At 45.4% G+C, this 23,880-nt stretch overlaps 1 protein-coding gene across 3 annotated transcripts in view; it reads left to right on the top strand.

Annotated features, from left to right (window-relative positions):
* Nucleotides 1-23,880, top strand: part of ARAP2 (ArfGAP with RhoGAP domain, ankyrin repeat and PH domain 2) — a 233,428-nt gene that overhangs the window by 108,549 nt on the left and 100,999 nt on the right. For all 3 annotated transcript variants that reach the window (XM_019480415.2, XM_019480405.2, XM_014594961.3), the window contains exons 14-16: nt 3,632-3,806; nt 6,099-6,233; nt 14,896-15,040. In XM_019480415.2, the coding sequence (XP_019335960.2) occupies nt 3,632-3,806; nt 6,099-6,233; nt 14,896-15,040 (455 nt within the window). The remainder of the gene's footprint in view (nt 1-3,631; nt 3,807-6,098; nt 6,234-14,895; nt 15,041-23,880) is intronic.

Here is a 23,880-nt window from a genome sequence, read left to right as displayed (position 1 = left end):
AAATGGTAAAAACCAGTTTAAGCCCCCAACAGTCTCTTTGTAATAGTTTTAATGCACAAAGCTATGTGAGAGCCAGTTTTTACAGTTTCTACTTGTCTGTGTAGTCCAGTTTGTAACTCCTGGTACTAGAATAAAGAGACCTCCAAATTCTAACTGAATAGTGTAAAGCTAGGGTCAGAAATGATTGCTTAAATTTTTGTGATGCATTTGTTGATCTTTTCTTGTGTATGATATTAATCACTTAGGTATAGAAGTACCAATGTACTTTGGAGAGACTTTTACTTAAAAACACCCCGTATATTGTGTCTAAAATAACCTTACCTTTTAATTTAATTTTAAGTGAAGGTCGTATTGTTAGATACCGCTGATGGATTTGTTTAACAATAACCTATACAACATAAAATGTCTTGTGATGAATTCAATTTTTGATCCATTAAAGTATTTGTCAGATATACATATCTGTTATGAAATGTAGTTTTTAACACCATGATTTTGGTTTTCAGATACAATGATGGTATGTGTTCTGGTAATATATCTAACCAAATCCACTAGTTAAACAAGCATGCTTTGGAGATTAAAAATTAACACTTCAGTGGCTTCGGTGTCATCTTAACATACTTATTGTATTATGTTATACATCTGGTAAATAACCTTTGCTACTCTATTTACCTGAATCCAAGACAACTTCGAACTTAAGAAACTGCTCTGCCAAGTAATTAGATCCTATACATGGAAAATTATAATTTTGTTTTAATTTTCCATGTATAGAGTCTAATTAATGGAATGTCATCTTTAAATTTGTTTCCTGTCTGTCCCTCCTCTCCCATCCCCCCCACTGCTGTGGCAGGGAAAACAGCAACAGGGAAACATGGGGCTACACCCCCACCCTTTGCCTGTCCCTTGCTTCCATACCTGTGCCTATCCCCCCTGCCAGTTGCCCCCCACCTTTAGCTTGACTGTGCCTGCCCCCAACACCCATCGTCCCCTCACCCCCCCATGTCTGTGTCTGACCCCTGTCACCTGCACCCCTCCCTTCCACTTACATTCTGCTTCTCTGCTGTTCTCTGGCTCCGGGGTAGTTAGTGGCAGGGCCTCAGTCTGACCTTACCCTACAAGTGCAGAGTTGCTGCAGAAGGTAAGCAGCTAGTAGGGGATGGGAGGAAGGGGTATAGGGGAGGGACAGGCTGCATGGTCTTCTCCTAAGCCACTATGTGCACCCAGAGTTGTACAGACGGGTGTCCCCTGTGCTCCTCCCCCCCCCCCCCCCCCTCATGCCATCCTCACTTGCCACCCTGGCCGCATTTTTGCTTCCCCTCCACACTAGCCACCCTCTCCTGGGGCAAGTGGTGGCTCAGCTCTGACCTGGGCTCCAAGCCTGGGTCTGAAGCCGGAGCTGAGTCACTGCCTGCCTTTGGCTGATATTCAAATCTAAGACGAATCTTTTTCATCCCCATGTTGTTTGAATAAATATAGCATAAATGATGTAGTATTATCAGGTGTGAAAATAATTCATGCTTTCTTATTCAGTAGATTTTGTTCCATTAGATGTGAAATAAACTAGAATTAATGGAATGATTAAAAAAGTTGATTTTTTTTTCCCACTATTTTCTTTTAAGTTAATAGGTAGTCTTCATAGAGATTTATAAAGAATACTCTATAAAGGAGATGTTTTCATGTCATAGTTACAGATATTGAGAATCCTTGAACGTGAAAGAATGGCTGTGCTCAGAGTTAAAACACATATTGTTTGGAATGATGGTGTACTAGATGATCTTTTGGTCATATTTGCAAAAAAACCCCCAAAAAGTATATGCAGTGTATTCAGTGAAGAGATGAGGAGAGTTTAAATTGGTGAAATATAGCTTTTGACTATGAAACAAAAAGAGATTGCTCTCTAATGTAATGACCACCCATTAAGATACAAACAAAATATAATCAGAGGGAAGAAGGTTAAACGACTGCACATTCAAAATACAGACCATATGTACTGAAAGTACATATTCTACATCATACTTGACTGACTTTATAGATCTTTTGTTTAGTTTACTAAAAAAAATACTTCTATTAGGTTTCATGTTATCAGAAATTATTTTACCCAAAGTGTCACAGTAAAATAGATAGTCTAATATAATTCTGTTACTTGTAGGTAATTGTTACATTACACATCTTTGTTTATGGTAGCAGTTATCCATAGAAATATAATATAGTTAGTTCTGCTTTATAACGAAGGTTGATCTTTTTGAAATCAGAAGTCTATGAGATTTTTTTTTTTTTGTGTGATAATTAATCATTTAAATACTGGGTAAAATCAGATGTAATTATCAACTGCTCTGCAGGGACCTGAAATTACTGTGTAATTAGATGGGCATTGCTAAGTAATTATAGAGCCTTTACTACATTATATGTGCCTTGAAAAATAAAGAGAGTGGTATTTAATCTATTTTAAATTGACCTCTGTCATCTAAACCTCAACATATAAAATATATTGAGAGTTTAATTTTGCTTGTAGCTTAGCCATTTTGTGTGCATGACTGGGGGAGAGAAATTAGGTCAAGTGCCAATTAAAAGTTCAGTGCATCAATGTGCAGGAAAATAAAACCAGCATGAGACTTTTTCACTTTTATACCAATATTAAATCTCTCATTTACCTGATTTCCCACATGTTTATCGATGTCAGGGGCATTAGGAGGAAGTAAAACCTCTTGTTGTATTGAACAGTTTTGGTCTTACTCAGCACAGAACAACTTGCTCTGATGTACAGATGCAGAAACTGGTATAATCTCTCTGGCCATGTTCAGGTGAGTGTGGCTGCACAGTATGTGGCATTGCAGACCCATCTACGGCACCACATACCAAACTTTCAGATGTGCTGTACACTGCAAGGTAGCAGTGCAGGGGGGAGGGGGAGTTTGACCCCCTAGATACTCAGGAGTGTCAAAAAAACTCAATGCATAAAAAAAGCAGAGTGGCACATGTAGGGGCAGTGTACGCCCTCAAAACCAGAACATGGCCAGCTGGAGCCATGCTCCTGCTGCCTGCCATGCACCGTGTAGCAGGATCACCACTGCTGCAGCCCCAGAAGGTGCCCAGGACTCCAGGTAAGGCTGTTGGGACCAGCTGAGTGCTGGCCTCAGCCTCCACTACCCCACTCAGTCATTTGATAAATCAAGGTTAAGATTTAGCCATTCTGTTTATTTCATTGCACTCTCTAATAGTAGGGATTTCTATGGCATGCTTCAGCTTTTTCCGTCAACTCCAACTTCTAAAGATGGCATTATTCTTAAAGGTTTGGGTATGACACAGAGAAGAGTCTCTCTCTTTTAGCCCAGAAAAATTAGTGAACTTCTTCCCATATTTATGCTGCCTCTACAATCATAGGCATTGAGTCAGGGTTACATCTAGCTAGCCAAACTTGTGCACTAGTACAGTAAGATCATGAAGCCTTATCTGTTGGAACAAAATGAGTTCAGACCCTATATTTTAATTCCTTATATCCATTGTATATTAGCTTTGTGAATGAGGGTGGGAGAGAGGTTAGACCAGGAACAGTAGGATTTATAACTCACCGATGCTTTCTTCCATTCATTTTTCTGCTTTAAACAGACTTGTAATTTCCATTCTATATGATTAGGCCCTGTGTGCTGCAGTAGTTAAACAAGACGTGTTGGAAACTCTGACATTGTTATTTAATGGAGCTGATGTTATGTGCGCCACTGGAGATCCTGTCTATAGTACTCCTTACCTACTAGCCAAGAAAGCAGGACAAAGGTTGCAGATGGAATTCCTTTACCACAATAGATTTACAGGTGAATAATTATGTTATCCTTTTTATATTTTCTGGTTGAATCTCTCTTGTATTATAATAAGCATAGAAAGGAAAAAATGAAGAAAAATCAATGCTGGGCTGAAAATATCAGGCTCTGTTAACAGTGGCTAGGTAGTTACTTAGGTGCATGGCAGGATGGTACTAAGCATATCTTTTAGCAGAAAGCAAATTTAATTGTGTTTGAATACATTTGACATTTTTTATTCTCAGATAGGAAACTTAAGATTTTACTATAGCCACACATGCACACATGAAACTTGCAGTTCTGTTTCCAGAAATCTACTGCCGTATGGTTTCACAGAAAGAATCTGAAGACACTAGTTGATATTTGCCTAGCTTTTAACAAAAATACAGTTAATCTATTTAATCAGACAGTTTCAAGAATAATAGAGTCCCTGCCACCAAATTGAACCAAACCAACTAACATCTCAGCTCTTGCCTTCTGTTACAGGTTGGGTAAACAGATGAACCTTCCAGCATGCCTAGAAAGTTGTCATCTGTGGACCATGTGTGATTAGGAGTTGGGGAATGGCACAAAGGGCATGTCTACATGTGCAGCGGACTGTGCAGTAACTGGTGCTACTGTACAGTCCTGATACCACACGACTATTTTTAGCAGCCATTGTCCAGTAGCAATGAGCTACTGTACAGTAGTTTGTTGCTACTGCGCAATAGCGTTGGTGTCACAGTTAGTGCCTGGTGACACTATGGCAATGTAGTATCTCATGTAGACATGCCGAGAGAGTTGGAAATCTTTGCTCTAGGGTATATGTGCACTGTACTGTAGTGCAGATAACTGTGTTGGCTGATGTTTCAGAATTAGACTGTTTGCAGCAGCACAAGAGTCTGCATGAGCTAATTTACCTAGCTAGATTGCTTTCAGTACCTGAACAAGCTGTTTTAAAGTTAGCTTGGGTACATTGCACCTTGTAGCACAGACATAACCCTCGATCTAATTAATATTAGCTCATATAGCCCTGCGCTCAGAACTGTGACTGGAAATGCAGTCTTGAGCAGTGTTCCTAAATTATCGAGGGGTTTAGGTCGAGATCAATGCCTTGCATTCAACCTAGATACTAATCAGAGTTTAAGATCGACTTAGACTTGGTGTAATCTTCTCTCTTGCACATTACATTCTGCACTAAAAAATATTCAGCATTAATTTAAGTTGTGAAGTACTCTTACAGTTCCATGTAGAGTACAAGTTTCTCATCCCCTTACAGAGTTCCAGCAGGTATGTTGGGCAAATATGCTTTATTAAAGAGCCTAGGAGAGGGCTCTTTCCCCTTAGAATATGGAAAATCCAGAAAGTTGGCCTTAATTGTTTAGTTCAACAGTCAGCAACATTTTAAGGCTGCAGGTTTGATTGACCCAATTTGGGTCAGGTGTGTGCTAGGACCCAGCTGCTGCTGCTCTTCTTCACAGTGGCAGAAGGAAAGTAAGTGTCCACAGCCAGTGCTTCTCCCCATGGTAGCACTGGAAAACAACTGCTGAAGATTGCCTAAACCCCATGTTTTTGGGCCTAATCAAATGGTTCTTTGGGCTGGATCTGATCCGCAAGCCATAGCTCACCCCTAGTTTAGTTGTCTTCTAATCCTGGGTGGGACAAAGCCACAACCAAATCCTCAAGAAACAAATCCCATGTTGAAATAACTAGTTACAGAGAGAATGGAGTTGGGCTTTTCTATCTGGCCAGGGGAGAGGTCTAGGAGTAATGGCCTCAAGCATTAACAGGAGAACTGTAGGTTGGTTAGGAAGAACTTCATGACTATGAGAGTGGTTAAGCAGTAGAACAAGCTACCTAGGAAAGTTGTGGAATCTCCATCCTTGGAAGTTTTCAAGAGCAGATTTTACACTTGGTTGGGATGCTGTAGTTAAGGATGAAAGGCTGGACTAGATGACGTTATGAGGTACCATCAAGCCCTGCTTGTCTATGATTCTAAAACAAGTTTTTAGTAAAGCAACTTTAAAAAAAACAAAAAAGCATATGCTACTTTACATCTATTGCCTTTAGTAGAACACATTAATGTTGCAATGAATGGGAATATTTGTCTTTTACCTCCTCAGGACAGAACGATTTTATTTAGCTTGTATATTAAAATAATAGGAGTATATCTGTAAAAAAAGAAATTATGTACTTTTAAGTCATGCAGCTACTGCATTTCTTTAAATGAAAACCTTGCACATATAAGAAATAAGACATAAAAGAAAAAAAGGTTTAAAATTTTCATAGTGGAAATTGTGTAACTAACTGCGTTCATTCTTTTTATAGATTTCCCAATCTATGATACTCATTTTGAAAGTGGTTTCTCTGAAGATTCTTCACATTCTACCTTTCTTTGTGAATTTTTATATAAACTTTCTTTTAATACTGTCAAGCTGTTTACAGAGAAGAAATTGAAAGAAGGTATTTCATTTTCACTTCTGTTGTTGATTGGTTCTATACAACATAGATAAGTTCAGTGCCTTGTAACTTTTGTTAGATTGCTGTTGAGATCATTAAATCTGTTTTTAAAATAACCTAAGTGTACACAGTCAAAAGGAGTTGAGATTAATTCAAGGAAAATCGTGATCATCTTAGTAGTTTATGGAAGGGAAAATAGAGAGAAGTTGATGGAGGAGAAAAGAAAAATAAACTGCTGAAAAAATAAACTACTGAAAAGTAATTCAATTAACAACTACTGCTATTCACTAAACAATAAAATAGTTTAACATACTGCCTACTTTAACTCTATTTTTACAGATATTGTAACTGGTTCCAACAGGGTTTCCATCAGGAATGATAATATTCAGGAAGTCATTTTAGAAATGCTTTTATAATTTAGGGGAAAAAAATAAAGAAGTTAAATTTGCTGACCTGGGTCCCTCTAGGCGGATATCATCAGGGTAATGCTTATTTTGTGGATCATGGGGAATTTTGTCTGTGATGGTAGGCAAGCTACAGCTATGGATACTTTTTTAGGTAGGAACTTGATTAGACAAAAATGCAAACTTGAAAAGGTTGCCTGACTCTACACTTTGAATAGCATGTCATTTGCTTTTGACTTGGTTGCTGCTGTGAACCATCACTCCTCTGTAGCAACCAAGTCCCCTGCTGTCATTTCTGCCACATGTGCCACTGCATTTTGTTACTGGGGACAGAAGGAAGGGCCGGAATTTAGAAGTGATGGTAAATGGCACGTGTTGTGGGAGGGGAGTGGGAGATGGTAAGAGAGAGGAGGGTGGCTAAAGTATGGGGTGCTGCTGAGGAGATCAGTAACATGGTGAAGGGGGGTGCAGCAAACTGAGCTGTGGGCTGTGGATCACATATACCTCTGGGCCAAATCCAGCCTGTGGGCTGTAGGTTTCTGATCCCTGATCTAGAGTGTTAGTCAGCGTTCCCTCTAAGCTGTGCAGTGAGCGCGGCCACGCAGGTGCACCTGGCAATGTGGCACAAGCGCACCTGTGTGGCTGTGCAGCTTAGAGGGAACATTGGTATTAGGCTGGGGTTTTGAGGATCACTTTCTCAGATTTAAGTGTCCAAATTCTACCTAGGGAATTCCTAAGACTTAACCTCGGGAACCAGAGAAGTGATTCTCAACCAGGGTACCTTGGTACCGTGGAGTGCTGAGAGATCTTTCTCAGGGTGTGTTGTAATATTAGAACTGTTAAGTATACAAGTACCTGCACACAATTCACAAGATAAACCCAGAGATTTTTGATCTGTTGTGATCCTTTGAGTTTCTTGCAAGAGAATAATTGCTCTATTATTTTTTCCATAGTTGAAAAGCAAGTAAAAGCTAAGGGCAGGCGTTTTTCAAGGGGGTCTTAAGTCTGACAGGAGGTGCCTTGAATCTAATACAGGCAGGCCCTGGACTTACGACACAATTGGTTCCTGAAAACCGCATCTTAAGTTGAAACGTTGTAATTTGGAACTGATTTTTTTTTTCCCATAGGAAACAATGTTATAAATGGGGGATTGGTTCCTGAACCAAGGTTCAATACCCTATTTTCACCAAAAATAACCAATAATTTTGTACTCAGTCAATTATAGATGAGTAATATAGCTACATTAATGTAGTTATACTATAAATAGCAATCATACTGATTTGGAAGGACTTCTTTGAGGTGGCTTTGCTGGACTTTTTGAAGACCTCTTGGTTAGACTTTTTAAAGGGTCTTGGCTGGAGCCTTCTCAGGAGTCTTGGCTGCAGGTTTTTCTGGAGTCTTGTCTGCTTTCTTAAAGGCAGTGTCTAAGGAAGTTTGGACAGATGTTCTCCAGGGAGATGGGCAATCCAGCCATGTTGTTCACTGGCATGGCATTGCATCAGATCAAGTGTTGTAAAGTTGAAACTGATGTCAGGAAGTTGAACCAGGGTGTCAGTTTATAAATGTTGTGAGTGTAAAACGTTGTAACTCAAAACGTTTTAAGTCGAGGATTGCCTGTAAGTCATATTGTCATTAAGCCCCTAATTCAAGGCTGTAGTGTCTGTTCTTGAGATCAGTTGCTTAAATGTTAGTTATCGCTACACTTAGCATCTTACTACCTATGTTTTTTTGTGGAGTTCTCTCTAAATGCTTGAAGTCAAACAGGAAATGTAGGGCAGTGCAAGCAATGGGCTTTTCAAGGTCCATGCTCCTTGGGACATTCTTAATTTTTTGAAAATGCGGATTAACTAAGTATGAATTAATGGATTGCTACTGGGTTTCAAATAGATCAGAAACAACTTTTCTGTATGGACAACTTTTTGTGTAAGCCTCATTGCAGCAGCAATGATTTCAGCAGGAATGCATAGCTTTTCCGAAAGTGTTCATTAGTTAACAGCTGTTGATAAACAGCAGGAAGAGATCTCAATTGTAGCTACCACTCTGGTGCAATCTATCAAAGATTAGTCTTTTTAAGATAAACAGGGCAGTGGAAGTCTTTAAAGACATTTTAACATTCCAGAGCCACCCTAATGTGTTAATAAGCTTTCAGCCAAAATTAATTCCTCTCTTGATTTTTACAGTTTCTCATTCACATTTGATCCATAATAGAACCACTGAATCAAAAAATGAATAAAACACACTTGGTTGAATGTAGGATCAGACTCAACTGATTTAGGTCAAACCAATTTAAGGAACTTCTGTCCCAGACCCCTTCCTGTTTTAAGTTAACTAACAGTCTCCCAGGATGCTCTGCAGCTCTGGGTTGGCCTGTGCTGTCTGATCCAGGGGAGCATGGTTGGCCCCACCCCTCTGCTCCCTAGCCGGAACACTATCACTGCTCTGGGTGGCTGAGAAGGGGGAAAGGGTAGGGTTGGGAAACTGCTCAGTACTACAGCTGGGGTCTGCGGCTGCTGTGCCCCTCCTCCTCCAGGCACACACCAGCTATGAACTGTGTAGGCCAGCATGGAGGTTTAAACCCCTCCCCAATCATACTTAGTGGCTTGCTGGGGCCTGGCCGTGTCCACCCTTCTTCCCCCACAAACTCCTAGCTTGAGCAGAGAAGGGGGAAAAGCCTGGAGGGCTTCTCTCCCAGCTTGCCTCCAGCCTCCCAGTCACTGCTGAGGAGAAGGGAAGGCTTGCTCTAGTGCTCCCCAGCTTTTCTGAGCCACTCCAAGCATGTGGCTGCATTTCTGGAATGAAAAGTGAATGTCTATTTACTTGCTTCTCGGTTCAATCTACTCAGTTTAGACTAACCTGAAAAGAATGAACTGATTTAGGCTTGGGTTTTTTGAATGTCTGTACTTAGCTTCAGTGTGGCGGATTTATCCTTAGTAACTGATCCAATGCAAGGCCTTAATGCTCTCAGTGTAATTTGAAGTGCATTTACTTTAACTAATAAAGGGAGGGAGAAATACCTTCTCATGTGTAATTTATTAGACTGGTTATGTTAGAATTAATTTTAATAAAATAAACCAAACAAATCACTAGAGCAACTTAAAATGTTGTTTTCACATTGCAGTGATTTGAAATAAATGTGTGGTAATTTATGTTTATTTCAGTATGTCTCTTAGAGATAATTCAGGATATAACATTTCAACCTCCTAAACATAATAATAACAAACATGTTATGGTATGTAGTTGCTAACCTTACTTACTTAGGTTAGAAACTGCCTAATACATTTTTCCTCTTAATTCCTTTATTTGCAACAATCGGTGATCCAGTACAAACAGATTGGTTCAGTGTGAGATCTTGTAGACATGAGCATAACTAGAGTGTATCTACAAAGCACTTCTGTACATTCCTTAGTGTAACCTGGGAATATTTCTGACATCTATAGAATGGGGAGATATGAAACTGATTGGAATGCGAGTGAATGGAAAATCAAACTCATTGTTTGGGAAACTAACAATTGCATGAGATTGATAAACCAATCTGTCATAACCCAATGATTTTAAGTGCCTCGGCACGATGGAATTTTCCCACCACATGAGAGTCTCTGTGCACAGCAAAAGTTTTCTGTTGCAACAGAAAACTCCGGTGCAAGAGAGTTCCCGCCATTCGTATGCAAATTTGTGTCCTATCATTGGCCGATTCTAAATTATTCCTACGTGGCGGCTAGCAATTGGCTTGTTGGCCGTATAAAATTCCGTGCGACTTCCGCCCAAGTCAGAGAACTTTGAGCACGCTGCAGAGTGACTTAAGAGAATTCCTGACTCGTGGCAGAGTGGATCGATAGCCTGATCAACTATCGATTTTTCTCCCCGTCGCCGACTGCTATCCTTCGACGTACCCCTTTTTCTGCATGCCTGGTTTGTTTATGGATTCTCTGGCCCGGGTTTTTGCCAGCTGGAGCAACTCGTGTAATTATTTAAGCGATCAGACCACCTGCGTCGCGGCTACTAGCGGCGTAAGTAAAACCTCTTTTGCAACCAATACGCTGTCTCGCCTCTCCATCCACCAGCCTGCCTGACGTTTGTTTAATTTTCCCTCGGTCAGCTTCACCCGGCCGAGACATGGCGTCACGAACAGGATTCAAGGGCAAAGTGGAGGAGATGAAACTAATTAAGTTCTTAGTGGGGGTGAAGGCGAAGAAGGCGAAAAATCTGGCCCCCGCTCAGGAGTTTGCCCAGGGCACCTGGTACCCGAGGGAAGGAGGGGAACCCATCCCACCGGATTGGTTTGACTGTCCGGCTGTATCGCCTGGGTCACGTAGCGACGAAAGCCTAAAGACCAAGGGCTGCCATGTGGTGAAATCGGGGGGCCCAAAATGGAAGAAAGGGAAAGTGATAAAAGTGCTGTGTCATGCGCTAACAGGTCTACTGCGGAAAAACAAAAGTTCAGCAATGCAATTGCGCACAGCGAACGTGGAGTCACTGGAGCAAGCGGCGGGGGGCTCTGAGCCGATGCCGGAAAATGGCGCCGGCCACGTGGAGCCGCTGCCAGAAAATGGCGCCGGGGAACACCAGGAGGGCACCGGGATTCCCCTAGGAGGCGGGCCGGCCGTGCCATCGCCCTTGGCCCCACCCACTGGAGTGATTCCACGGGAAATCCTGCTTCCCTATAAGGCAGAGAAATTGCATTCAGTGCTCCCAGCTGGCAGGGGGAGAGAGAAATTGTATCCAGCGCTCCCAGCTGAGGGAGGAGAATTATACCCGGTGCTTCCACCTGACACAGTTAACCCTCTCCTGACCGCACTCCACCCGATAGTGCTCATCGAGCAGGTCACTGATGCACAAGGCGCAACCCATACCACCATCACACACCACACCCGCACCCAGGGCAAATTACAAGAGTCGTGCCAAGTATCAAAAATAAAACCTAGGGAACCACTAGCCATATGGCCAGGGTGCCTAGTGGTGGAATTCAGGTCAGGCTTGTTAGACCTAAATAAGGCTAATCTTTTGATGCACCAAGCCTCATGGAGTAGGGGGCACGCTACTAATCTAAACGTGGTAGCGAGCAGCATCTATTGGCCCATTCCGCTCCCAGTTCTCGTTGCAGGTCAAGTGTGCCACAAATTTCATGCGTGGCATAATGGACGACCACCGAACCCGTCCGCAGAACAGCTTCTGCCGGCCAGCATCGGAGTATCCTACACGTCCTGGAGCCCACAGGTACATCAGTTGGGACTGACACAGGCGCAGATCAACGCACCATGGCCTCATCATCATCTCAGTCACCCCGGGGATGTTCCAACCATCCTGGACAATGTTGAGGTATGCGTAGAGGTTTACGGGGGAAAAGAGGCCGTGACTCTCAGGCTTCTCCTTGGGCCACTAGCCGGTCAGCCAGCTGGAAACTTGCCAAGCCAGATGCCACGGCTGCAGGTCCTGATGGATCGCACGATGGAGGTCTCCGGTGGGATGAAACCATGTCCCACGGCGTACTTGGTTGAGGGCCCGGGACTGCCACAGCGTCCGCCTGATCCTCGGCGTGAGCCGCGGGCTCTGCCACCAAAAACACCGGAAGAGAGGGCTAGGTTTGGATTCCTTCTGAACAATACCTAGCTCACAGAACACCAGCTACATGTCCTGGGGGACGAGGGACAGTGAGTAGCGGCCGCCGGACGCACCAACGGCCTATTTAGACCTGACCCTGCCGACCCTCGACCCCATTTTGAGCTTCTCGTCCGCAACCCCAGCAATCCAACCGCCTGGCGGCAGGTGTTCTTTCTCCTCAACACTGGGGCCCAGATCAGTGTGGTCACTCCAGCGATGCCCCGCTAGAAAACCACAAAGACAGTTGGGGTACAAGAACTCAACACAATGAAAGTTAGGATTGCAGTGCGTGACCATCGACGCGCGCTAGAATCAGTGCTAGGGGGCATCAGCCTCCTGGAAGTTCCCAGGATCAAGGACCTAAAGCTGAAAGAACGGGTGTTGTAAGCCCTCCCAGTCAACGTTCCAGGGACCGACCAGCACAGACCCTCGTTGACCACATCTGCGAGTGTACAAGGGAGGCGACTACAAATCCGAGCAATATACCAGCACCTACTCTGTGCTCCTAGAAGGCGATTGAGCCTTGTCGCCCATCATAGCTCACAACTGGCTAATTCGCCGCCCTACTGTTCTCCCAGTTTTCTTTTTTCTTGTTTGTTTGTTTTGTTTGTTTGTTTGTCCTCTTACATGTCCGACAGTGACAAAGCGGCAATCTACAGCTGCTCGATCGCTAGATCTACCAAGCACCAATTCACAGCACCTTCAAGTCAACGCAGCAATGGCCGCCGCGGGGGCACCAAGGTGGTGAATGTTCGCTGGGTTAGAACTTGTTCTTACACTGCTTCTTTCCCATTTCTGCTGTGGTGATTTAGTTAAACCAGTTGTTGATCCACACGTAACAGCAGTTTGGGGAAAGAATGTCACATTAAAGTGCATAATTAATATAAATGACACCATAATACAAATTTCATGGGAAAAATGCATGGTAAAAGTGCACAAACTATTGTTGTACATTATCCTGAATATGGGTTTTCTGTTATAAAAAGGGAGTTCCAAATAGATGTTCCCCAGTCAGATGATGACCAATAATTGTTGTTATATGTTTAAGTTATTGTATTTTATAGGTTGTTAAAGACCGGTCTATAGAATTGTTTATTTTTATATATATATATATATATATATATATATATATATATATATATATATATATATATATATATATATATATATTTGTTACTTAAACGTTGCAAAACCAACGAGTCCTTAGATGAACTTTACTTGAGGCACGGTCATGTGTCTAAAATTCCAGCTGTGCCATCGGCAAGGGGGCATGTCATAACCCAATGATTTTAAGTGCCTCGGCACGATGGAATTTTCCCGCCACATGAGAGTCTCTGCGCACAGCAAAAGTTTTCTGTTGCAACAGAAAACTCTGGTGCAAGAGAGTTCCCGCCATTCGTATGCAAATTTGTGTCCTATCATTGGCCGATTCTAAATTATTCCTACGTGGCGGCTAGCGATTGGCTTGTTGGCCATATAAAATTCCGTGCAACTTCCGCCCAAGTCGGAGAACTTTGAGCACGCTGCAGAGTGACTTAAGAGAATTCCTGACTCGTGGCCGAGTGGATTGATAGCCTGATCAACTATCGATTTTTCTGCCCGTCGCCGACTGCTATCCTTCGACGTACCCCTTTTCTGCATGCCTGGTTTGTTTATGGATTCGCTGGCCTGGGTTTTTGCCAGCTGGAGCAACTCGTGTAATTATTTAAGCGATCAGACCACCTGCGTCGCGGCTACTAGCGGCGTAAGTAAAACCTCTTTTGCAACCAATACGCTGTCTCGCCTCTCCATCCACCAGCACGCCTGACGTTCATTTAATTTTCCCTCGGTCGGCTTCGCCCGGCTGAGACACAGTCCTTCAAATGTTCACTCATTTAATAACAGTTGGTAGTCCTCTGGGGGCATTTTTTTTTTGGGGGGGGGGGGGGGTTCTTGATCATTTGAAATAATATAAATTATGACATTGTTTTTCTTATGTTCTGTACCAGTCTGTGATGCATATAAGTTCTGGAAAGAATGACCTTTCATTTTTTCTCCCCCCAAAATCTTTGAAAGGTTTAGATTTGTTTTCCTCAGCCTGTTAACATGGAGTGGGTACAATAGTATCACCTTACAGTGAAAAATAGATTGATTCTGTCTTGGCCTCTCTTTCCAGCTTTCATGAAAAAAGAGCAGCACTTTTTTGCTATTGCATGCTATGATTCGACTGTTCATTTTGCAATCAACTATTGTCAGGATACATTGTTCCTGCAAGTTTCAATGTTGCTAACTTTAGAGGATTTTTTCATTCTATATCACCTGGTTCTGAAACATTGCAAAAAAACACATTCAGTATTACTTTTTCAACCTTCTTTTCCCCCATCAAGTTCTGTAAAGTCACAAAAAGGAAACTGTTGAAGCAATTTAAATGTATTCATAGTTTTAAAATGACTACATTATGTTAATAAGTATTTTTTTGAACTGTGGTATGCTAAAATTATAACTGTAAGTGTACAAAGGTATCGCTATATCAGAACTAAGGGAGAAATCCTGGGCCCTTTGAAGCCAATGGGAGTTAAACATTAAAGATAATGGAACTGAGATTTTATCCTGTTAGTATGTATCTAATAATATAGTGCTGGTTGTTGTATCCTTTAACATTTCCATTATATTTTTAACTGCAGACTGCAATAAAAGATGGTGTACTTTGGAAAGTAGTTTCTTGAGTTACTATGAAAACGATAAGGCTACTACTCCTAATGGTATGATAGACATCAGTGAAGTTATCTGTCTTGTAGTGCACAATTCTGACTCATTTTTAAATACAGGGTAAGTTCCAAAATTAATCACTCCATACATATTCAGAAAAATCCTTTATATATCAAGTGTGACATGGTGATATATTGAATATTCACGACCAAGTTCCCTTTCCTGGACTGACCTCTTCCTCAAGTTAAAACAGGGGTTGGCAACCTTTTACTAGGATGGACTGCCCCTTGTGGCCTGGCTGTCTCTGCAGACATCTATAGTGACTCCTCGCTTAATGTCGTAGCTACGTTCTTGAAAAATGCGACTAAATGAATCCAACTACATCACAGTAGTTACCTACTAGCAGGCAGCGGCCAAACAATATTATAACCAAACATTGTGCAACTTTAAATTATTATAGATCAGCGATGTAATAATGCTATCCTGGTTAACTTTTTTTCATTAAGTGAGGAGTATCTTTACCATATTTTTTCCATACAGTATACCCTGAATATAACACATACCCTATTCTGAGAAGGCCCCAAGGAGAAAAAACAATATTACCTTGAAATACAAGTTGTGGGTATCTGAGGTCTGGGGTCTCCAGGACTGAAGTTGGAGGGGCTGCATGCTAGGGCTGGGAAGCATATGCCAAGGATGGGAGTTTGGAAGTTGGGAGCTGTGCACAGAGGCAGGGGGTCATGCTAGGATTGGGTGGAAATGTGAGCTGGATTGGCTGGTTGTTCTTAAACTACAGGTTGGATCAGACCTTTATGGGCTTAAACTAGGGGTTTACTGAGAGGGATTTTTGAGGGTGATGCTGATAGCTGAAATTTAAGGAGGCATATTAGCTGGTACTGATCCGATATCAGTAGCAGGTAAGTCTGGTGCAGGAGAAGGAGAGAGGGGGAATGGAAGGGGCATGGTGGGGCAGCTCAAGGCCCCTCAATGAGGGAGGGAGGCTGGGGTAGGTGCATGCGCTGCCCAGTCGGGGTGGGTGGACCAAGGACGAAGCCACAGCTCATATATGGGTCATGGGATGAAGCAGGGCTCATCTGGGGGGTGCAGGAGGATGGGGAAGTGGAGGTGGCTTCTGTCACCATGTGCGACTGGTCCAGGGGCTTGTCTGCTGGTTCCCACCACTGCTGCTGTCACTCATCCAGGAGGGTATGGGAGGGGCATGTGCCCCCGGATCTGTGCCAGGCAGGGTGAGCTGGGCCCAGGGCTGTTCCCCACAGTGCCTGGGCCACCCAGGTGGGGTGTGGGGAGATGGCGGTGCTACTGGCAGCAGGGGGCTATGGTGAATTTTGGGATGGCTGAAGCCCCACCTGTAGCCCCCTCCCAGTGGCGACTCACCCCACCCCACACTCCACTTGGCCCAGGCACCATTGGGAACTGCCCCGGCCCCAGTCAGCCCCATGCAGATCCAGGGCCTGTTCCTGGTGGATCCTGAGTGAGGTGCAGGGTGGGGGTGGCAGTGCTGGGAGGGGATTACATAGGCGGGGGGTGCAGCCACCCCAAAATTCGACATAGACCCCTCATGGCCCCCCCTCCCAGTGGTGCAAACTTATGGACCTGCCCAGCCCAGGCTCTGCTGGAACAGCTCTGGCCCCAGCCCACTCAGTCAGCACAGATCCGGGGGCACAAGCAACAGCAGCAGCAGCAGGAGTCAGTGGATGAGCCATGCACTGTGGTGGGAGCTGCCTCTGCCTTCTCCTTCCCCACGGCCCCCAAACAAGGCCTGCTCCATACCGTACCCCCAGACAAGCTGCGGCTTCGTCCCCCCACCTGCTTGCCCTGACTGTGCAGCACTTGCCCCTGCCCCAGCTCCAGATCCTGCCTCCTTCCCTCTCTTGTGGCAGGGCCTTGATCTGCCCCTCCACACCTTCCCTCCTCCTCCTCCCCCCGCCCCACCCAACTTACCAGCTGGAGGCAGCTCTCCACGCTGCAGGCTGTGTCTTCACTGCCTTCATGCTGCACTGTGGCTGCATGCAGCATGGATATTTCTCAGCCTAATTATTGGCCACTTAAGGCCGATATCCAATATAGATAATTTTCTTTATATCAGCACCTATCTGATAGCAGACCAATGTATTGGTGCACCTCTAGCTTAAACCTATATAAATAGAAGCTTGGCTAAAACATTTTGCAGGAGGGTATAGTCAAATACTGATGGCAGATCAGAGTTGTCTGGAATTATATAGGAGTAGATCATACATATTTCAAACTAGGGCTCACTCTTTCATCTGAATTGAGCCGAACTGTGTGGCTGTTGAATGATTCAGTTTTAAATAGGTTGTATTCTTTTAGTTCCATACAAGGTCCTGCTTTCTTGATAGATGCATAAAGTTAGACACAATTCTCTTTCTGGTTTTAACCAGGCTACAAAATCAGGCATTGTGGCTTTTGCACATTATTTAAGGGGTGGTTTAGACTGGTTCTTAAAACCTTACATCATCACATATAATTAATCTTTTTAATTAAATTGGGCTTATTAGAAAAGATGTCTAAAACTATTTTGGGGCACACTGAAGGTTAAACCTTAGGATTCCATAATGTCAAAAACATTCTTATCTGTTGTGGTCTTTCTAAGTTCCTTGCACCAGAAGTACTCTATCATTTTTCTGCAGTCAAAACAATGACTAAGAGCTGGCTTTTTCCAACAGGTGCCCCGAGTATAATTAGGCTGAGGCCACTGATGTCGACAGAAAGCAGAAAGTTTGAAACCTTGCAAAGTTTGAACTTTGGATGGAGAAGTTTCCCTGTTTTTTGACAGAAACAAACTAGGTAGTCAGTCCTTTGTACTCTAATAATGGTTTTAAATCCTTTTTCTTAGATTCATAGATTCTAGGGTTGGAAGAGACCTCAGTGGGTCATCTAGTCTGACCTCCTGCCCCTGGCAGGCAAGAAAAGGGTTACCAAACCTGGGATCATGTGATCCCAGCCAGGTGTCTGTCCAGTCTCTTCTTGGAGACCCCCAAGGATGGGGCAAGCACCACCTCCCTTGGGAGGCCATTCCAGATTCTGGCAACCCTGATCGTGAAGAACATTTTTCAAATGTCTAGTCTAAAATTACTCTCCAATAGCTTATGGCCATTTTTCCTTGTTGTTCCAGGGGGTGCCCTGGCAAACAGATCATCGTCTACGTCTTTTTGCTCTCTCCCCTTATGAATTTGTATGCCGCCACAAGGTCCCCTCTCAACCTTCTCTTGGAGAGGCTGAAAAGGTTAAGGTCCCTTAGCCTTTCCTCATAGGGCCTTCCCTGCAGGCCTCCAAACAGACGAGTGGCTCTTCTTTGGACCCTCTCCAGGTTGTCTGCATCCTGCTTGAACTGCGGCATCCAGAACTGGACACAGTACTCCAGCTGTGGTCTGACCAGTGCAGCGTAGAGAGGGAGAATCACCTCTCTGGACCTGTTTGTGAAGCACATACAGATGCACGACAAGGTGCGATTGACTGTGCCGACTACTTCATCACATTGACAACTCAAGTTCATCCTGGAGTCAACTGTGACTCCAAGGTCTCTTTCTGCCTCAGTGGTGCTGAGAAGGTCACCCTCCAGCCTGTAGGTATGATGGCAGTTTTTTTCTCCCTAGATGCAGCGCCTTGTACTTGTCCTTATTCAATTGCATCCTGTTGCTCTCTGCCCACTTCCCCAACCTGTTGAGGTCAGCCTGGATCTGGTTTCTCCTCTCCAGGGTGTTAGCTTCATCCCATATTTTTGTGTCATCTGCGAATTTGGACAGGGTGTTTCCCACCCCCTCATCCAGATCACTGATGAAGATGTTGAACAGCACTGGCCCCAGAACTGAGCCCTGAGGGACTCCACTGCCCACATATTTCCAGGTTGACACTGACCCATCCACCACCACCCCCTGAGCCAGTTTGCTACCCATTCTACCATATAATCATCCAAGGCAAATCTCCTTAGTTTATTAATAAGGATGGTATGGGATACCATGTCAGAGGCCTTCTTGAAATCCATATAGATAACATCCATCTCGACTCGTGCCTCTAAATATTTGGTGGCCTTGTCATAAAAAGAAACTAGGTTAGTCAGGCAGGACCTGCCTGCTATAAACCCATGTTGGATACCCCTCCGCATCACATTAGCCAGCAGGTTCCCACAGATGTATTCCTTGATAATTTTTTCTAGGATTTTCCCTGGAATAAAAGTAAGGCTGACCAGTTTGTAGTTCCCCGGATCCTCCTTCCTCTTCTTCTTAGAGATTGGGATGACATTGGTCCTCTTCCAATCCTCTGGGACCTCTGGGTTTGTCTAGATTCCTATTTAAGAAGACAGAGGCAAAAAACTCATTGAAGAGCTCTACCTTGTCCCTGTGATCTGTCCCTAAACCTCCCTGCCTGTCTTGTAGGGGTTCTATGCTACCCTGCACCCTCTTTTTGCTCCCAGTGTACCTAAAGGAGGACTTTTTATTGTCCTTAATCCCTGCCGCTAGCCTGAGTTCCAAAGCAGCCTTGGCCTTCCTGACTAACTCCCTGCAGGTGCGGGGCAAGGAAGTATACTTCTTGCTAGATACCCCCTGCTTCCATTTCCTGTATGTTACTTTTTTTGCCCTTAAGGTATCCTGGATGACCCTGTTAGCCAAAGGGGCTTCCTGGCCCCCTTGCTTCCTTTTCTCTGACATGGGATTGCCTCACTCTGAGCCCAAAGAATGGTATCCTTAAGGAATGACGACCTCTCCTGGACTCCCAAAACATCTAGGTTCTTGATTCCTAGTACCCTGCTAACCAAACCCCTGAGCCATTAAAGTCAGCCTTTTTAAAGTTTAGTACCTGTGTCCTGCTAGGTATAGATTCCTAGATTCATAGATGTTAGGGTCGGAAGGGACCTCAATAGATCATCGAGTCCAACCCCCTGCATAGGCAGGAAAGAGTGCTGGGTCTAGATGACCCCAGCTAGATGCTTATCTAACCTCCTCTTGAAGACCCCCAGGGTAGGGGAGAGCACCACCTCCCTTGGGAGCCCATTCCAGACCTTGGCCACTCGAACTGTGAAGAAGTTCTTCCTAATGTCCAGTCTAAATCTGCTCTCTGCTAGCTTGTGGCCATTATTTCTTGTAACCCCCGGGGGCGCCTTGGTGAATAAAACCTCACCAATTCCCTTCTGTGCCCCCGTGATGAACTTATAGGCAGCCACAAGGTCGCCTCTCAAACTTCTCTTGCGGAGGCTAAAAAGAGCCAGGTTCTCTAGTCTCTCCTCGTAGGGCTTGGTCTACAGGCCCTTAACCATATGAGTAGCCCTTCTTTGGACCCTCTCCAGGTTAACCGCATCCCTCTTGAAGTGCGGTGCCCAGAATTGCATGCAGTACTCCAAATGTGGCCTGACCAGCGCCCGACAGAGGGGAAGTATCACCTCCTTGGATCTATTCGTCATGCATCTGCTGATGCACGATAAAGTGCCATTGGCTTTTCTGATGACTTCGTCACACTGCCGACTCATGTTCATCTTGGAGTCCACTAGGACTCCAAGATCCCTTTCCACTTCCGTGCCACCCAGCAGGTCATTCCCTAGGCTGTAGGTGTGCTGGACATTTTTCCTCCCTAGTTGCAGCACTTTGCATTTCTCCTTGTTGAACTGCATTCTGTTGTTTTCTGCCCACTTGTCCAACCTGTCCAGATCTGCTTGTAGCTGTTCCCTGCCCTCCGGCGTGTCTACTTCTCCCCATAGCTTTGTGTCATCTGCAAACTTGGACAGAGTACATTTCACTCCCTCGTCCAAGTCACTGATGAAGACATTAAAGAGTATCGGTTCAAGGACCGAGCCTTGAGGGACCCCACTGCCCACACTCTTCCAGGTCGAAACCGACCCATCCACCACGACTCTCTGGGTGTGACCCTCTAGCCAATTCGCCACCCACCGGACTGTGTAGTCATCCAAGTCACAGCCTCTTAACTTGTTCACCAGTATGGGGTGGGATACCATATTGAAGGCCTTCCTGAAGTCTAAGTATACGACATCCACCCCTCCTCCTGTGTCCAGGTGTTTCGTAACCTGGTCATAAAAAGAGACTAGATTGGTCAGGCACGATCTGCCTGCTACGAACCCGTGCTGGTTTCCCGTCAGCATAATTTGTCCTGCCGGGCTTTCGCAAATGTGAGCCTTGATAATTTTTTCAAAGACTTTGCCAAGGATGGAGGTGAGACTGACTGGCCTATAGTTGCCCTGGTACTCCTTCCTCCCCTTCTTGAAAATGGGGACAATGTTGGCCCTTTTCCAGTCCTCCGGGACTTGGCCCGTGCGCCACGAGCGTTCAAATATTTCCGACAGTGGCTCTGCATTGATGTCAGCCAGTGCCTTCAGCACCCTCGGATGGAGCTCATCCGGGCCTGCCGACTTAAAGGCATCCAGTTCTTCCAAGTGACTCTGCACCATCTCAGGGTCTATGCATGGTAGTCTGGCACCTTGCTGCTGCCTCTCTACAACCCCAGTGAGAGACTTGTCGTGCTCCTCGCTTAGGAACACTGAGGAAAAGAACTCACTGAGGAGTTCAGCCTTGTCCCCCCTGTCCGTCACCAATTGTTTCTGCCCATTTAGCAGGGGTTCTATTCCTCCCTGGGCTTTCCTTTTACTCCCTGTGTATCTAAAGAACAATTTCTTGTTGTCCTTCACTTGGGATGCCATCCTCAGCTCCGTAGTAGCTTTGGCCCGTCTAACTGCCTCCCTACAAGCACGAGCAGAGGAGGTATATTCGTCTTTGGTGATCTCTCCCTGTTTCCACTTTTTATGTGCTCCCCTTTTGGCCCTTAGGCTGCCCTGGATTTCTCTGCTCAGCCAAGGAAGCCTCCTGACCCCTTTCCCTCTTTTTCCTCACATCGGGATCGTCTTGCTTTGTGCCCGAAGGATCATTTCCTTAAGGCACAGCCACCCTTCTTGGGCTCCCATCACATCAAAACTCCTACTCTGCAGTGCGTCCTTTACTAATCGCCTGAGTTCATTGAAATCAGCTTTCCTAAAGTCTAGCACTTTCACCCTACTTGTTACCTTAGCCACTCGACATCTTATGGTGAATTCTATTATTAGGTGATCACTGTCCCCCAGATGGCTACCGATCTGTAGGTCCCCTATCATGTCATCCCCTGTTGCCAATACCAGATCCAGTATGGCATTCCCCCTAGTGGGACCGTGTACCTCCTGTGTCAGGTGGAGGTCCTTTACACAGGTTAGAAACCTGCGTGAGCAGTGGGACTTTGCCGTCTGCGTCTCCCAGCAGATGTCTGGGTAGTTTAGGTCCCCCGTGACTACTGCATCTTTAGCTTTTATGGTCTCCGAGAGCTGCCTCAGGAGCCCTGAATCTATTTCTTCCCCTTGGTGTGGGGGTCTGTAGCAGACCCCTACCACCAAATCCCTTTCTCCTTGCCTCCCCATGTAGTCTAACCCACAATCCTTCTACTTCCTCATTCTTCGATTCCATCTTGATGAGGGTTGATGTATATTGCTCGTTAACATAGAGCACAACCCCTCCCCCTTTTTTCCCCACCCTGTCCTTTCTGTACAATCTGTAACCCTCAATATGTACCGCCCAGTCGTGGGACGAATCCCACTAGGTTTCTGTTAGCCCTACTAAGTCATAGGTGTTTTGTGCAAGTAGGAGCGCTAGTTCATCCTGCTTGTTCCTCATGCTCCTAGCATTAGTATATAGGCACTTGAGCCCTGCGACTGGTGCCTTTGCTGCCCCCCTGCTCCGAATCCCAAGGGGCCCCTTAGTTCTTACCTTCTCGTTGCTTACCTGTGCTGTAGTGCTGGCTGCCCCATAGCTTGCAGGTTCCCAATGTTCTCCTTCTTCAGGCTGGGCTGTCCTTGTGGGTGCCACATGGTTTGGTGGTCCACAGCTTCCCCCGCCCTCATCTTCCCCTCCCCCCGACAAGCCTAGTTTAAAGCCTGCCGGAGGAGATCCACCAACATAAAAGAAAATGCACGCTTACCTTTGGGGGACAGGTGAAGCCCATCCCAACTGAGCATGTCCCTCGTCATAATGTGCGGGTCGTTGTCCAGGAAGCTGAAGCCCACCTCGAGACACCACTGCCGAAACCGCCAGTTGGTCTCTCTGATGCAGTTCTCATGCCATCTTCCACATCCATTCACTGGTAGGACGGAAAAGAATACCACCTGTGCACTAATCTCCCTCAGCATGCCGCCCAGAGCATTGTAGTCCATCATCAGGTGATCGGGGGTTCTCCTGGCCACGTCATTAGTACCCACATGGACTAGGACCATGGGGTAGTAATCGGTGGGCTTGATCCTGGCCTGGATTACTTCTGTGACATCCCGAATCTTTGCTCCAGGCAGGCAGTATACCTCTCGTGTTGAGGGGTCCTGTCGACAGATGGGCCCTTCCGTACCTCTCAGGATGGAGTCGCCTATGACAAGCACTCGTTGCCTCCTCCTCTGGGTGCGCTTGGATCTCTTGACCTGTTCGGAGCGTGCAGAATGTGGTGTTGCTTCCTGCCCAAGGGTTTCCTCCTCTCCTTCCATCTCCTGCAGGGTCGCCAGGGCCTCGTACCTGTTCTCCAGTCGGACTGAAGAAACTGGTACTTGTTCGCTGCGAGCAGCTCCGGTCCTGGATGTGACCGTCTGCCACTCTGCTGTGGAGGGCATTCCCCGGGCTGCTTCTTCCTTAGGTGCCTGGTCCTGCAGGGAAAAGAAATATCTGTCAATTTCATCCTCCACCTCCCTGATCCCCCTCAGCCTGCTAACCTCCTCACGGAGCTCCCTCACCTGCGCCTCCAGAGCCCTAAGATGAGCTCCTGCCGGACAGGTGTGGGGGCTCCCAATCTCTGCCCCCCTGGCCCTGCTGGGGATCCCCTGCAGGCCAGGAGGTAGGGGGACATCAGCTCCCCCATGGGCTTGGTCTGGGTGGAGGCCTCAGACCAGCCCCGGGTAGGCTTGGCCCCCTGGG

This window comes from Alligator mississippiensis, chromosome 2 (assembly GCF_030867095.1).
Source record: "Alligator mississippiensis isolate rAllMis1 chromosome 2, rAllMis1, whole genome shotgun sequence".
In the NCBI taxonomy this organism is placed as follows: domain Eukaryota; kingdom Metazoa; phylum Chordata; order Crocodylia; family Alligatoridae; genus Alligator; species Alligator mississippiensis.
This window is presented reverse-complemented; position numbering and strand designations above follow the sequence as displayed.